The sequence below is a fragment of the Triturus cristatus genome, chromosome 3_1 (assembly GCF_964204655.1).
Source record: "Triturus cristatus chromosome 3_1, aTriCri1.1, whole genome shotgun sequence".
NCBI lineage: Eukaryota > Metazoa > Chordata > Amphibia > Caudata > Salamandridae > Triturus > Triturus cristatus.
In genome coordinates, this window is record NC_140583.1 from 891,936,840 (window position 1) to 891,952,261 (window position 15,422).

Genomic DNA, 15,422 nt, shown 5'->3' on the forward strand with positions numbered 1-15,422 from the left:
CAACACCCACGGGGGCACCGGAGTACTCGAGTTACCTCACCCAGGGAAGCCGGGTGCATAGGTGTCAAATGGTGTCGGGTCGCGTCGTCGGTTTCAATGGGAGCTGGCAAAGAAGTGCTGCTGCCGGGAAGTTGCGAAGTGTCCGAAGAGATCCAAGCCTGGATCGAAGTTGAGAAGAACCTGAAAGCAGAGGGGACAGAGTCTGGGTCACTAGCCAGTGACCAGGAGCACGATAGGTGAATGCCCACTGATGCCAGGTGAAGAAGGTGAAGCTTGACTCTTCAGCCATGGAGCAGGGGCTGGATTCAAGCTGTTGCACAAAGCTTGTCGAGTGCTGCAGCGTCGGTGCCCGGATTGGACACAACAAGCCTTGGCAACAGCAACCCACGCAGAAAGGAGAAAGAGGCTTCGGTGCAGACCAGCAAGGTCTGGGGGACTCACCACTTGGTAGAGAGTCAGGGCACGTCTGGAGCAACCAGGGAAACCCAAGGAAAATCAAAGTTACCTTCACAGGGACCCACCAGTCGACGGACCAGGGATAGTGAAGGGACCTCGAGAGGAATCACAAAATGGCGGCCCACGGGTCACTCGGGGTGACTAGGCCGACAATCTTTGGTGGATTCTCTCCTCGAGGTGGGGGCTACAAGTAACCCCAAGCACGACTTCAAGAGACGTCGAGAAGTGAATGCACTTTGCAAAGTACACGGTGACCAGGAGTTCCTGTTCGACGTTGCTCACGGGGGCTGCGGGTCTCAGCTTTGCTGGGGACTCGGTCGGCCTCTGAAAAGTCTGGAAATCCTCTTCCTGTGTTGCAAAGTCTTCGGCATCCGGCGGGAGCTTCAGAGATGCAGACCGGCAATTGCTTCATTGATGCCTGCCAAGCAGGGGAGTCACTCCTAGACCCCAAGGGAGATTTCTTCCGTCCTCTAGTCTTGAGTAGAGAGTCGAAGTTCCAGGATTCAGTTGTAGAGTTTCGTCCAGGGATATCTAAAGTCCTGTTGCCAGGGGTTCCTTACTTTTACCTAAGGAAGGGGTTGGACTAGCTCTGGGGACCCACTTATGGGAGGGTTTGGAAAGAGGGGTGGCTACACCCATTTCCTTTGTCCAGTTTCGCACCAGAGCAGGGGCTGGAAGCCCCAGAACCGGTTTGAGCTGGACTATGCACAGGGAGACCAAATGTGCCCCCAGTGCAGGACTTCAAAGCACTCTGGGAGTGCTCCCACCCAGCCCCAATACACATCAGCCTGTCTGGGAGGTGGTTCCACCTCTCTGTGACAGGAAACCTATTGTCCAGGCCTCCCCTGCCGGAGTTTCGGTCAGCAGCAGGAGGCCAGACTCGTGTCTGTGGCTGCAGCATCCATTTTGTGATGCCAGGGCTCTGTTAAGTTGGTACCGGGTATACCGGTGCTGTCATGTCTCTCCCTCTAGAAGGGTGGGATCATATTCTCACATCAGGAATTGATGTGGGGGTATGATTCCAAGGTGTTTGACACCAAACATGACATGTTTCTGTGCAGTCAGTCCAAAATTAGCATTAAAAGTTTTAGTTATAATTAGGGCTCCCGGTTTTATGGTATTTATTTTTCGGCCATTTCCGTCTGTATTAATCCATATTTATTTTTTGCTAATTTTATCTGTATTTCTCCATATTTTTGGGGGGTTTTGTGGAAAATATAAGCTAAAATTAGCATATTTCCACCACATTATTTAACCAATAAATATGCACTCATGCTTGAAGGTCTGCCAGGTTTCAGTGCTGTGAGTACTTATATGAAAAAATGCAAATTTCACTATCAACCTTGTGCATATCTACTGCTGTTAAAGACTCATTACTAAAATGGCTTTCTTTTTTAACCCACGTATCTATCAATCCACACATATATTGGCCTGGCAGTCATGGCACACAGTTTTGAGAATTATTCAAAAAGCACTCAATTTCCATTTTTATCCACATTTAAAAATAAATACAGACAAGAAAATGAATGTTTTCTGTCTGTATTTATGTGTAAAAATCAGTACAAACGGAAAACAGGGAGCCTTAGTTATAATGCACTTAAGAGTATATGGTCAGGCTGCACCACTGACAACCCCGGAAGATAGATTCCGAAGGCTGCAGAGGGTCTGAGCTCATGCCTGGGCACCCTCTCACATATAACCAGGCACCCTGCTTTCAGGATTGATAAGCAGCAAAACAATGGTTCTGTTGGGAATCTACTTAATTTAAACAGCACTAAATGCATTTGATAACTGTTCCATTATTCCTTTAACAACAGTTATATAGACACACACATATAAATCAATTTGAAGGACACAACGTGATTTTCTTTTCACTATATTTGAATCAAGAATTATATATTACTACTACACAGGACTGACCAACAATAACTGAAATGTAACATGAAACACTTAGTGACTAATAGTGCTTAGTGGCATGACCTTCAAACATAAATTGACATAAAAAACATATATATATACACAATGACACACTTATACTTTAAACACAAATGGTCCAAAATCGGATAGCATATAACACCACAGTATATGTTATTCAGTGATTCAAATGGTGGAATTGCATGGACCAATTAGACAGGTAACGTCGACGTTTCGACCCTAAGAAGGAGTGCAGCTTTGTGCGCATCTAAAGCGGGTCTTCATCAGGACAAAAAGAAACACGTATGGCTGCCTGAGGACTAGGAAAGAAATGAATTATCCTAGGGTCGCATACGGAGATGTCAGCCGACCTCTCAGTCAGATCAATATGTTCTTAAAATACGTTTGTTCACAGCAAATAAAGCGGTGCCGTCGTAACGATCAGCTAGATTTGGCGAACACTAAATGAACGTCCGGTGTATACAAGGGCGAGGCAAATAATGGCAGGATTGATAAGGCCTGCCATAGGGGTGACCTATATCTCAGTAAGGGGTGCATGCACCCCCTTACCCAGGCTGCAGTAGCAGACCTGTGGTGTCATTTTGGAGGGTTTTCCAGGGGTGGCACAATACATGCTTCAGCCCCTGGTAGGCCTCTGGGGTACCTATGCCCTAGGTACATAGTATACCATATGCTAGGGACTTATAGGGCACCTCAGAATCCAATCAATGATGTACCTAAGGTACATGGAGTCAATGTAGAGAGGAAGCAGCTAGACTGGGGTCCTGAATAGCAGGGCCCCAGCCAGACTAAATTCGAAAAACAATGAAACACCAGCAAAAAGTGGGCGTAACCATGTGGAGGAGATCCTACTCTCCTACACACGTCAACTTGTTACTATGATCCCACACTCAATAAATAAACCAAGCAAACCTTGCACATCTTCCCCCCCTTTCCTACACACAGCTCCTCTACAAAACCCCTAATGCCACAAACATGCCAGACGGCCAGGCTGACACAAAGGACAACACACAGGGAATAAACCCCCGAAGGGGAAGTAGGGACCACCCCATGGCACAACAGAAGGAGGGGATCCCTCTCAATCACAGCACGCTAACGCATAACCATCACACTTACAGGTAGGAGATTCACTTGCGACCCTCCCACAACCATGTAAACGTGGTAGACCTGAATGACTTAACCTCACAAAGCTATCACAACACAACTGCAACAGTGAGTGATATTACTACATCATCCCACAACCACGTAGAAGTGGTAGACCTGAATGACTTATCCTCATAGAGTCATCACAAACACAAATCCAACAGTGGGTGATATTACTACATCATCTCACAACCACGTAAAAATGGTAGACCTGAATGACTTATACAAACAAAGCCATCACAACACAACTCCAATAGTGGGAGATATTAATACATCATCCCACTACCACGCAGAAGTGGTAGACCTGAATGACTTATCCTCATAAAATCAACACAACACAACACCAATAGCGGGTGATATTCCTACATCATCCTACAACTACGTAAAAGTGGTAGACCTGAATGACTTATCCTCATAAAGTCATCACAAACACAACTCCAACAGTTGGTGATATTACTACATCACCTCACAACCACGTACTAAAGAAAAATTGAGTGACTTAATTCCCGCACAGTAAGTCCACTCAAACTCATATACTCTCTAAATCTAACAATACAAAAAATGTATCTACTGCAACCACCCCAGCCATAACACGAAGAACAGTCAATCATCCACTACATAGAACCCTAAATGGGAAGAACACAAAAGAAAACATATGAACTCAGCAAGCCAATCTTTTCACATACCAGATACGCATAAGCATAATCTAATGCACTACATCCATGAGGTTTTCCTTTTTTTCCCTTTGTTTCTTTTACACATAACCTATTCAACTTGAAGTATGCAAGTCTGTTGCATTAACTGTGGCTGGAATAGACATAGTCTAGCGGGTTGCCAGGGTGTGCTCCGGCACTACCCTGCATTCGATTGATTCCTCCTCCAAACAAGGGCAGCAGTGATTCTCTCCACCAGAGACGATGTTGCTCTGCCCACATATCCCCAAGGCAAGTCAATGTTTTACTTTACGTTAAACACCCAAAGGGAAATGAAAACCATTGATAGGACACATGGAAGCTCAGCCCTCACTGGATCCTCATAGCTACGCTGAGATTGCATGCCAACACCATGATCTTATCTGTCTCTTCCATTTCAAAAGAGCGTAATTCTGAGCAAAAATACAGTTACCAAGCAAAACATACGTCCGGAGTCACTACCAGCAAACAAAATGGCAGCACGTACACTAGAGGCATGCCGGGTGGCTCTAGGCACGTACGTGCTGCACAGCGTCGGGTTCCAGGGCTCATTACATTTTCACGAGCTCCATATGGCTGAGCTCGCCCTGGCCACCGCGAAGACCTGACGCACAAGAATAACCTTTGAAGTGCTTTATGTTTTCTCCGTTCAAATTTCTTTAAAAATTGAACATGAATGGAAGGTTGAATGGGAAAGTTAGTGTTACCGCCACAGATTGCACCATCAATCGTTACGTGAGAGGATGACAACGCCCCCTTACTTGAATGTTTACAGTGCCAGAGTCCTGCGGTGGAAGACTACTTAGCGAAACTGAGTTAACACCCAAAAATTTGTGGCTGTTCTCACCAGAACCTTCTAGTTCACACCAAAACACAGGTCGCTCCCTTAAAGTTCTTTCTTGAAAGTATCTTGCATGTCTACAAATGTGCTGAAAACCTTAGCTGCATTTCAAATGTTTGCTGGCGTCACCAACTGCTGCTAGGTTCTGTTTTCTTGAAGTAAAATGAGATAGCACGCTGCTGGTTATGCTTAATTCACCGCAGACCGACTCCATCCACAAGCATTCTGGTGTAAATAGTTCAAGCACACCCTGGTAGGAGCCGACCGGTCTTCAGATCTCTGATGGGGCTCAGGGCTGCAGGACTATCTGTTGCACTCCATACTCTTAGTTTCATTAAAGGTTCTTCCTTGTGTAGTTTCTTTAGGCTCTAACTTCTTGTTGATTTTGTATCCATAGTATCTTTTCTCCTTCAGTTAACACATGTAGGTTACTCATTATAATTGTCGCCATAAAATGTTCTATTAAAAAAAAGTCCATTAGTCCACCTATAGATTTGTTAGATGTTTATTAGGTAGTTATGATGAAGAGCTTCACCAGGAGCAGCCTTCCAGCTGCTAAGCCCATTCTCCAACTGACTACCTCACTCATCCAACGTTCCATAGCATCACCACGCACCAACATTCCACAACCTCAGTCACACTGGCTGAGCAACAGGTATAACAATTATCATTTTATTTTTTCCTTTCTTTTCCTGCTTTATGGCAGTGAGGCGAAGCTCCTTCGCCTTAGCGGAGGAGCCGCCACTGTCTACTTGACAAAAATGATTGCAGTGCCCACCATCCTAAACCAGTGAGGCAAACTAAGCTCTGAAAGATATAGCACAGAATTAGAGACGGATCGCTGTCAATATTGCAGTTGTTTTACACCAAGGTGTTAAAGGTAACATCAAACTGAAAAGAAGAGTGATTGAATTGTCTAATACGTCACTTTAAATTTCCTCAGTAGACAAATACAGCATTACTTTCCTGCATTTTATTAGAGATTAATCCGTAATGCATTTATTCTGCACTTATATTTTGCTACTGAGTGAGGAAAAATTGCCTTTATTGGAGTGAACTTATTTCACTTGCTTTGAACTAAGAGGCAGAGTTTAGTGGAAGACAGGCTCTGTCGCAAATTTGGTGGATGTCCTGCCCACCGTATTACAAGCGAATTATAGCCTATGGCACATGTAATACGGGGGGGAGGGGAGTATCTGTCACGTTCTGATGGAGTATCACATCTGCCAAACTCTAAATTAGGTCCTTGGTTGGGATCCCCATCACTTATGAAAACTAATCTCCTTAATACTGTGTTAGGGAGGTAAAAGTGACAAAGGTTCCCGTCGGAGCTGAGTCATAGATCATTTTCCCAACCATGCACATTGCAAAAGCCCTGCCCTGCGTTTGATCAGACCTCATTGTTGAAAAGAGAAATACATCTTTTGTATTTAAGTACGAAAGGGTCAGCTGCACAACTCACACAGCTGCCTTGTTGTGAGCAACATTCAACTCTATGCCTTGTCTCTCGTTGACAGTAAGATAAAAACAATATATTTCAAGTTTTCGACCACTTTATCATGTTCTGATCAACAGGTGATCTGCCCTTCCTGCAGAGATTTAAAACTGATTTCTTGCAGGAGAAAAGGCTATTTTAAACCTTGTCTGCATTGCAACTTACTTAGCAAGAGCAGATCAAAATGTGACCTTAGGAACACATACGTCACATACAATGGATTGACGATGAAAGGGGGACATCAAATAGCTAGGCATGAAAGGGTGTCCAACTAACCTCTGAGCCACCATAGGAAAAATATCAAAGATCATGACGTACCAACATTCAGATAAAGACACATACAGGCTGTTTAATTAGAAGCAAAGGAAATAACAGTATTTCTCATTCAAGAGACATGAACATATTAATGAGAAAACAAACGCATTCTTTTTAATCACAATATTGACTAATTTCGAAAGAAATGAACCCCATTCTGTTGCACTTTGAATTATTGCTTGTGGCCTCCGCATACATCTTAAAGCCTCATTACAAGTGCCTCGTTTGGCGAGTATTAATTCCGCTGCTGCAGAGATAATGATACAGGGGGTTCCCATTAACTCTAGGACTATAAAATAAACAGGAATTATAAATTGACCCTTAAAAATGAGGCATTTCTGGGGAATCTGTAATTTCGGGTCTGAGTCTCGATATATAGCCCCGTTCTTCTTCCACTGAACTCTCCCCCAGAAATTGTGGTTGCTTCCGGCATCCGAACATCCAGGGAAAATCAGACAAGTCCTCAGCAATTTTCCAGACCTTGGTTACTAGTCACGTTGGGAATTACACGTCTCTCATAATGAAGACCTCACAATTTAAACAATAAAAGTTTTCTCTGACCTTCTACAAACGTTTCTGTGAAAATGTAGACTCAAATCACAAATGCAACTTGATATCTTTAGTAGTTAAAATGTCTACTATTAATTGCAATAAATGGAAATTTACTATAATCATTTAAAAAACCCCAAAATGAATATGAATTGCCTTACTTAGAGTAAGGCAGTAAAGGGGAATCCACACAAAAAGCTAATTCTTCTAGGTCGATCCTATTTGGAATACCCTTGATAGCAGACATTTCAGCAGTGGAAACATCTCTGGATCCACCATCGGATTCCCAAATGCTCAGGGGCAGATTTACAAGCCCCATGCGCCACTTTTGCGTCACTTTTAACCTGGGAAAAGTGACGCAAAAGTGGCGCAAGGGGCTTGTAAATCTGCCGCTCAGTGTTTAACTCCACCAAAGAATGTGGCAGATCATCCATCTTATCCTGTCTCCAGCTTTGATGGAGAAATCCATGCCACCATGGCACAGAATTGTATGAATATACAATTGTCCACCACCAAGTTGTAGAGGAGCTAAATCCATCAACATAGCCAACAGAAAATCTAAATAAGCATGTAAGTATGTATAACATGAACCATGGTTGTAAACAAACGTAATCCAATATAAAGTTCTAAAGTTCTTCCATCGGTACAATCACAGACTATACTCAGAAACAGTAACTCTTTTAACACACCCTTTCTCTTAGCGTATTTCTTAGTGGGCATCATCAACATTTTATAAAATAATATATGTCACAATAGGAATTAATTATCCCATATTTACAAGCAATTAAGAAAAGGTTATATTGGCTACTTCTGTTGATCATGCTCAATTTGAAAAGAAACCAGTTTCTATGTGAGCATATTTTAGGCTGCATCCTAGTCCATTTTTCCTTGTTTATTGGAATATATGGGTACAATTAGAGTTCATCTGAAAATGTCCTCAAACAGAACAAAATGCAAAAAAGAAATTTTACAGAAGTTAAATTATAGTAGATAAAATAAAAATGCATTATTTACTTTCGATTTATAGTGGTAATAATAAAGACAAGCAGAGAGCAATAGTGCCTAATGTGGACGTGAAAAGTAGTGTTACTAATCCATGTCACTTGTTGGCCAACCCAATGTTTGTAAACAATTGACGGAACATTCCCCAGATTTGCCCTTATCACCTGTATTGACAATTCTTGTTGTTTCCATATTCCCATGACCAATGTAAGCATTTGGCAAATGTCCAAGGGGAGGGGATTTTGATCAAGACAGCATTTTTTCATTTTCTTTCCTATCTCCCTCCACAGGTGAACAGTTGGCACCAGACCCACTGATGCTTTCCCTTTTTCCTGAGTGTGAGTGAATTATAATGAATCCCCACTGTGCCTGGACAGTCTAAATGTAGCGAGTCTCCTGAATAAGGAGGAGACTCACTACATTGCTCATACTATGTACAACAGAATGGTAAACTCACTTGCCCCAAATTTCAGGACAGTCCCAAAGGTTCTGAATGATTTATGTGTACCTTTAAATCTGTAAATCAAAAGTTTCCTTATGTGAATTGTGTAATTAACAGTAAAAGCACCAATGCAAGTGTTTCCCATCACATTACTGACCCATAGTCCATTTGTGTGGGACCCATTCGACATAACAACTCCTGTATGCTTAGTCCTACTTCTCTGACAAATCTGTTAGGCAGAGATAAAGTGTGCAAAGGGAATTGGATTGTGTTTTGTATCCGAAAGAGTTGTTTTTGAATATACCTCAAAGCAAGCGCATAAGATGCGTGCATTATTATGTCAAAGCTTGAGCTTCCCCGAAAACCAAGTTGCAATATCCATGATTTAACAGTATTAGGTTCACAGGTACTGTCCACATTGTGATCTACAGTGGCCAATGATGTGTGATTCATCTCTTCTACAGAAACCGTAAAGGTGTAGGGCCAACTGTTGGCATCTGTTACTCTAGATCAGTGCAAAGGGGACTCTATCTACTCACTGAAAATCTTATGCCCAAGAAGTGGCAAAAGGCTTCAAAATGAAAAAATGCAGTTTTGTCGTCTGCAAAAGACACAGTTAAAATGTCCCAATGTCCAATCATTAGCCTTGTGGTCATTTAGAGTGATCCCTTCTCAGAAGACAAAGTTAAGCCTGCATGAAAAAGTAATCGGCCAAACCATGATACTCCAATCAAATCCCTGTTTCTTTAGCCAGATTGGATTTATAGTCAAATGATGATGTTGATTTACAATATTCCAGAAAGCTTATACAATGTCTTCACAGTTTCCATTCTGATGTGTGAGACACTTTACCTGAGTGTCTGACCAAGGGCTGCCACTCCCACCAACCTGGGGATTGGATATACATTTGCATATATCAGAGGAAGGCAGCACTATAGCCCGTTGGCATGGATCATACCAGATTCTACTCATCACAAAACCAGCTGTTAACTTTGTTGTGGCTTGGCAACTTGCCTCTGCTCTTCCCACTGCAAACTAATCACTTCTAATAGAGACAATGGTGTTTTTGCTGCTAACACAGGACCTGTACCTTGCCCCACATCATCTACTTAAACTGTTTCTGTTGTAGCTTCATTAACTGGTGTTGGGTCAAAGAATGTGTGCTACCTTCTTCCCCTGCTTTACCACCACCACCTGATGCTGGGCCAACAGCCTCTCATTGCTACTACTTCTATCAGAGGTAGGCAGCCTCCTCCTGGATACCAAATCCCCCTCTGGCCTGCTATCTGCCATGCTGCGTTGACAACTTGGCCGGGGTGGGGTACATCCTTGTCGCAAAATGGTGAATTATTCCAAGGCCAAACTGTACTGCACCTTCCCATACAGAGATCCGCAGCTCGACTTACAAGGGTAATTCTTATGTGTTGCTTCTGGAAAAGTGCAGACAGACCATCAACTTTTCCTCTTGCTTGATCTGCACAAACTCGCCTACTGATATGAGACACAGCATTCCTTTGATGGAAGTGCTCATCAGTTTAAATTACACTTATCTTCAGCTTTTCAACCTTAGGCATGCATTGCCATAGTGTGCTGGCATCTCCCCATCTTCTTTCTCATGCCTTGAAATGTTCAATAACTCTTTCAACTGTAAAATGCCACATGTGACTCATCTTACAATGACCAAGCAAGGACTTATTTGTGAGCACCAAGGAGCAAATGCCTCTAATATTTTGGAGGACACAGCAAGTGTGACTTAGCAGTGGAAAACATTCCTTGTGAGTCACCTCCTTTTGAATACTGCCTTCCCCATGGACTGTTGCTTCTCAAAAGCCACCCTCAAGAAGGTCATGCATAGTTCATTTGTGGATCACAAGCCTACCCCTGGCTGCCTTTAGACTGAATTGAGACTTGTAATCAAGGGCACATCATACCAGGCAAAAGAAACTTTGATGATCATCCCTTAGAGTGAAAGATGGGCAGGTGGGCTGCTTCAACTACCTCTAGGCTCTTCTCCTCTCCACTTCCGATGTAAGGAATTACTGTTGCTTTAGATAAGATCAGAATATATGCAGAAATATTGGAGAAAATAGAAAATTCCATGACAATAGTTTTAGGATTAGTGTCCGAACTGTTAGATCGAAAACAGAATGGTTTTTGATTTTTTTCTTAGCATCAAAGGGGGTGTGACTGTGTGTGCAATTGTCATGAACGAATTTTGCAATCATTTTCCCAACAATTCCCTTAGCATACATGACCAAATAGATAATATTAAGGAGTGTGTAAAGAAATTACTTGAAATACAAAGTGGCCCATACCTAAGTGCTAATGGGATCTGGAAGTGGTTGGGTAATTTTTCGGCCCATTGGGGTTGGAAGATATTTGGATCCATTATTAGCATTGTTCTGATTGGGGTTATTCTATATATACCTATTACGCTAATAATGTCCCTCATCCAATGCACTTGCAAAAATAAAGGCACTGCCAACACTTTTACGAATGCTTCTATCCAGCATGGTGAGGGAAGACATAACAATGAGATCGATAAAGACATTGGTGAGATTAAACTCTATTGAACTATTGTCAAATGAATTTGTTCCACTTTGAGGAAAGGAAGGGCTGTGAAAATAAATGTCATCTTGTCTGTACTATGCTAATATACTCTTATATATTGTTGTGTTAATAATCGCACGTACTGCCATGAATGTATCAAACTATTTTAATCAAATATGGATGTTATCTACAACTAGCTAGGGGCTTTCTGTAGCACTAAGCATGCTTGATAATTTTCATGACTCTACTAGACCAGAAGCCATAAGGCTCAGGGTAGTAACGGGCACCTTTCCTAATGGAATTACTTCATTTCCAAACATGGCAAATGGAAGCAGGATTCTATGGAAATAATCAGGCTAGTATTACACATATGAATGATATCTTCCCCTCCAGGCCGTTCACTGCTTCCTTAGGGGAATGATCCTGCAATAGATACATTCGATAACTTTCACTGAGATTAACACATTTCTGTCATGTGATTAAGCTTCATTGACTTGTACTGGGAGAAAACATATATACTAGGTTGAGTTTCTATTAACTTTAGTTCTGTGTTCCAACTGACTGTTTTCTAGTGAGAGCCCTGGTCAGTTGAAATGACAGTTGTTTTTGGCCTTTTCTGGTGATGCTTGCTAATTTGCATTAAACGCTGGTTGAACTTTTGGCTTACCGACATAAGGGTCTTCAAAACATGGTTTATTGCTATTATTATGTAAATGTCCCACGCAGTGCAAGAAAGTTAAATGCCAATGGAGCTTAACAAAAATCCTTGACTCGCACTTAGAGAGTAACGCATTCCCATAGTTAAGTAAACGTGGTGTATTTTGGAACCTCAAAGTGTCTTACCAAGGTAAGGAATGTATGCATAAAAACTGCAATGAGTTTTACATTTGACTGTTTGTGAAGTTTGATCAGTAAAGAATCGAAAATCTTTCATGAGAGTTACTGCAGGAATAATGTTTGTAGAGGCCATGAGTTGTTACAGGAGACTAATGCATTGGCAATGGATTCACCAAGTGCCCAATTATACAATTTAAAGTCAGAAAAATTTAAACCACCCTGCAACAGCACGACTTTCATAAATCTGTCAGAACAACTTGTTTTTTTTTATATCCCCATATTAACAGCAGAATAAATAGGCTGAAAAAAGACTTGAGGAATCAACAAAGGAAGCACAAAATAGATGAAGAAACTAGGGCAAGCAATATTTGTAAACTTTAGGTCATTTGATTATTTTACGACTGGTCAGACCGATATTCAACCAATTTATTTTTTTCACTGTGGCAATTGAATGTACATACATATGTCTAAATTGACTGCTGGTGTGACAAATCTATCATCTGATGTTGGCCTAAATTGTTCAAGACACAAGTCTAGTGGTCCAATTACATGCGTGTGGTGTGTTTAAAGGAAAATAAATTTCTACTCGCAAAGATACCTATCAGCCCGATAAAGCAGCTGTTTGTATGCCGGTGCCTTACTCAGCTCAAGAAGGAATCTGTATGGATAGTAGCATACAATTACCAACCTGGGAATGTTGGAGGCTGAGTTGGCCTAGTTGTAACTTGAAGATATTACCTGCCGAACACTGTACGTCAGTGGCAGCTGTTAATGTCATTGAGCCATCTTGTCATCTTTTGACCCACCAGATTCTTCTAAAACCCATTGTAAGGTTACTGTACAGACGACACCCAATACATTTTATACAATATAGTTTTTTGTTGAATCATATTTTTCTTTTAGTAGAAACTAAGGTCTCTTTTAGGATGGTGGTGGGACTGCCACCGTCAGGACATCGGTGGCGGTCCCACCACCTTCGGACCCTGCAGAACCACACGCCGCATTATGATGGCAGGTGGATGGAGGGTGGGTGGAGGGACTGACTGCAGCACACGCCGCAATACAAAGTATACATGTTGCGACCGCCTTGAAGGCGGTCGCATTGTAATGCGGACAGCAGGTCTGGCGACTCTTAATTGGGCGGTCCTGCTTCCGCCACGGTGCCAGTCAGACGTAAGTCCGACCTGCATCGTAATGAGGCCCTAAATCTTTAAACTACTTCTGTATTAAGAAACTGTATTAATTCCTTATTGAAGGTAATTCTTATTTGAGGACGGTATATGCTATTGACTAATAGGTTAGCCTTCTTCTAAAACCTGATGAGTAATTTCAGATTTTGCATGTTTTCCTAGCAGCCTATGTGAGAGCTCATATCGCCATCTAAATAAAATATAATATGACAACCAATTACTAAAATGTGGTTGCAAAGTGCTACTTAACCCATATTTACAGGACATAGTTTTACGAGGCTGAAAAGCCCAGTGGTGAAGTTAAATTATATGACCTTCATAGCAATTATAAGATATTGAATATATTCGGTCTGCGCTCAACTGAAGTGTATTTCAAAAAGCGTACATATTTCTTTCATGCAAGAGGTCATCATTTGATTGTTCTTGGTATAAGTGATGCTTCTCGTTGAGAGGATCACCTCTAGAGTACATCTTTTTTTTCCCTCCCACTGCTCCAACTTTCTTGTAAAGGGGACATAGTACATTGGGATATTACATTATTATTGACCCACTTCTGTGAGACCTGGCAGCAGGTGCTATTTAAAAGCAATGCTCCAAGATGACAATCACCACTGGGTAGCCTCAATGTGCAAAACATGACAAAAGGAATCAGAATAGCCAAGTAATATATAACCCACAAACACAATGGTACATTTTTAAATACATGAAAAAATGTGGCGAATGCAAAATGTAATTTCTTTCAAGTAAAATATGCACTATAATATACACTCATTTAATGACAAACACTTCAAAAGGATATGAATGTACCAAAATTTTAATAGCTATTTTTCTAACCGGATTGAAAGGATTTAAGATGTACAAGGCAGAAGTGGCACTGAAGCGGAAGATTGCCTTCCCTCTGTTTAATACTATAAATGTCTGTAAAGCAAGCACAAGATAAAACAGCATTTAGAAATAGCCAGAATCGTCAAACTGAACAATCTTCATTCTTCACAGCACGTAACTATATGTAACTTGTGTGATAAGCAGTATGGGCAGCAGTCCATTTACATTTCTAAAGGACTCTAGAGACACGCTCATTTTGGCACAGATTAATGTTATGTTGGACTGAGCAATATGCTGCAATGCAGATTGCAGAAGATCGGTCTAGTTATGGCAGCCAAACAAATTAATTCACAATAATCTGTGCTGTTCCAGGCCTGAGCAGCATACACTCTTACAGTAAATAAATTTAATTACTCACCGGCATATGTTTCCATTTCATTTCACATGTTGTTGTTAAACCACAGGAACTATGTAATATGTGCTGCTAGAGCAGTAGGCTGTAGCATTAACAGATAATAATACAGACTATTGAGTGTGTCAGAAGGTAGAAGAGTTTCCTAAATATTTACTTCCGCTCCCTATTCTTCCAAACAGTGTGCAGACTGTTTGCTTCATATTCCTCCACGGCGGTCATTTTCCCACCTGCACCTCGTAGCAAAGTAGGAAAAAAAGAGTTTGATTTAGGTGGGGGGAGCCCCGTCCCCGTAAACTAAGAATAAAACAAGACGGGATAACAGGGCACACTTATAAAAAAGAGAAAAAAAGACACAGATCATGACACTATAGGGAGGCAGAGCAGAGGCGCAACTAGATCCAAATTTCGGGAGGGGGGGGTGAGGGGGGCTAATAAATGTTTAGGGGGGGCAATTCTTCCAGCAATAGGCAGAGTGGAGATGCAGGGGCTCTAAGAAGGGGTGACAAACAACAAACCCTCCTTAACAAGTAAATGGTCTTTCAAAGACCTGTGAAGTACTCGGGTGAGGCTGCAATAAGACGGACGCCAGACCACCCAGCCTACAGGAGCTCAAAAACTGTCTGTGTGTGTGCCCGGGAAGCTGTCTCAGCCCGGGCTGACAGACACAAAGGGGGGGCTGAAGCCCTTTGAGCCCTATGGGCGTTGCGCGATAGGTGCGATGTAACTCATCCCTAA

The 15,422-nt window shown here is 42.0% G+C and overlaps 1 protein-coding gene across 1 annotated transcript in view; it reads right to left on the reverse strand.

Moving 5' to 3' along the window:
* LOC146861242 (sodium channel protein type 2 subunit alpha-like) overlaps positions 1 to 15,422 on the reverse strand; it is a 784,117-nt gene that overhangs the window by 665,915 nt on the left and 102,780 nt on the right. Inside the window, exon 3 of the mRNA XM_085645402.1 lies at positions 14,247 to 14,365. Within this exon, the coding sequence (XP_085501528.1) occupies positions 14,247 to 14,365 (119 nt within the window). The remainder of the gene's footprint in view (positions 1 to 14,246; positions 14,366 to 15,422) is intronic.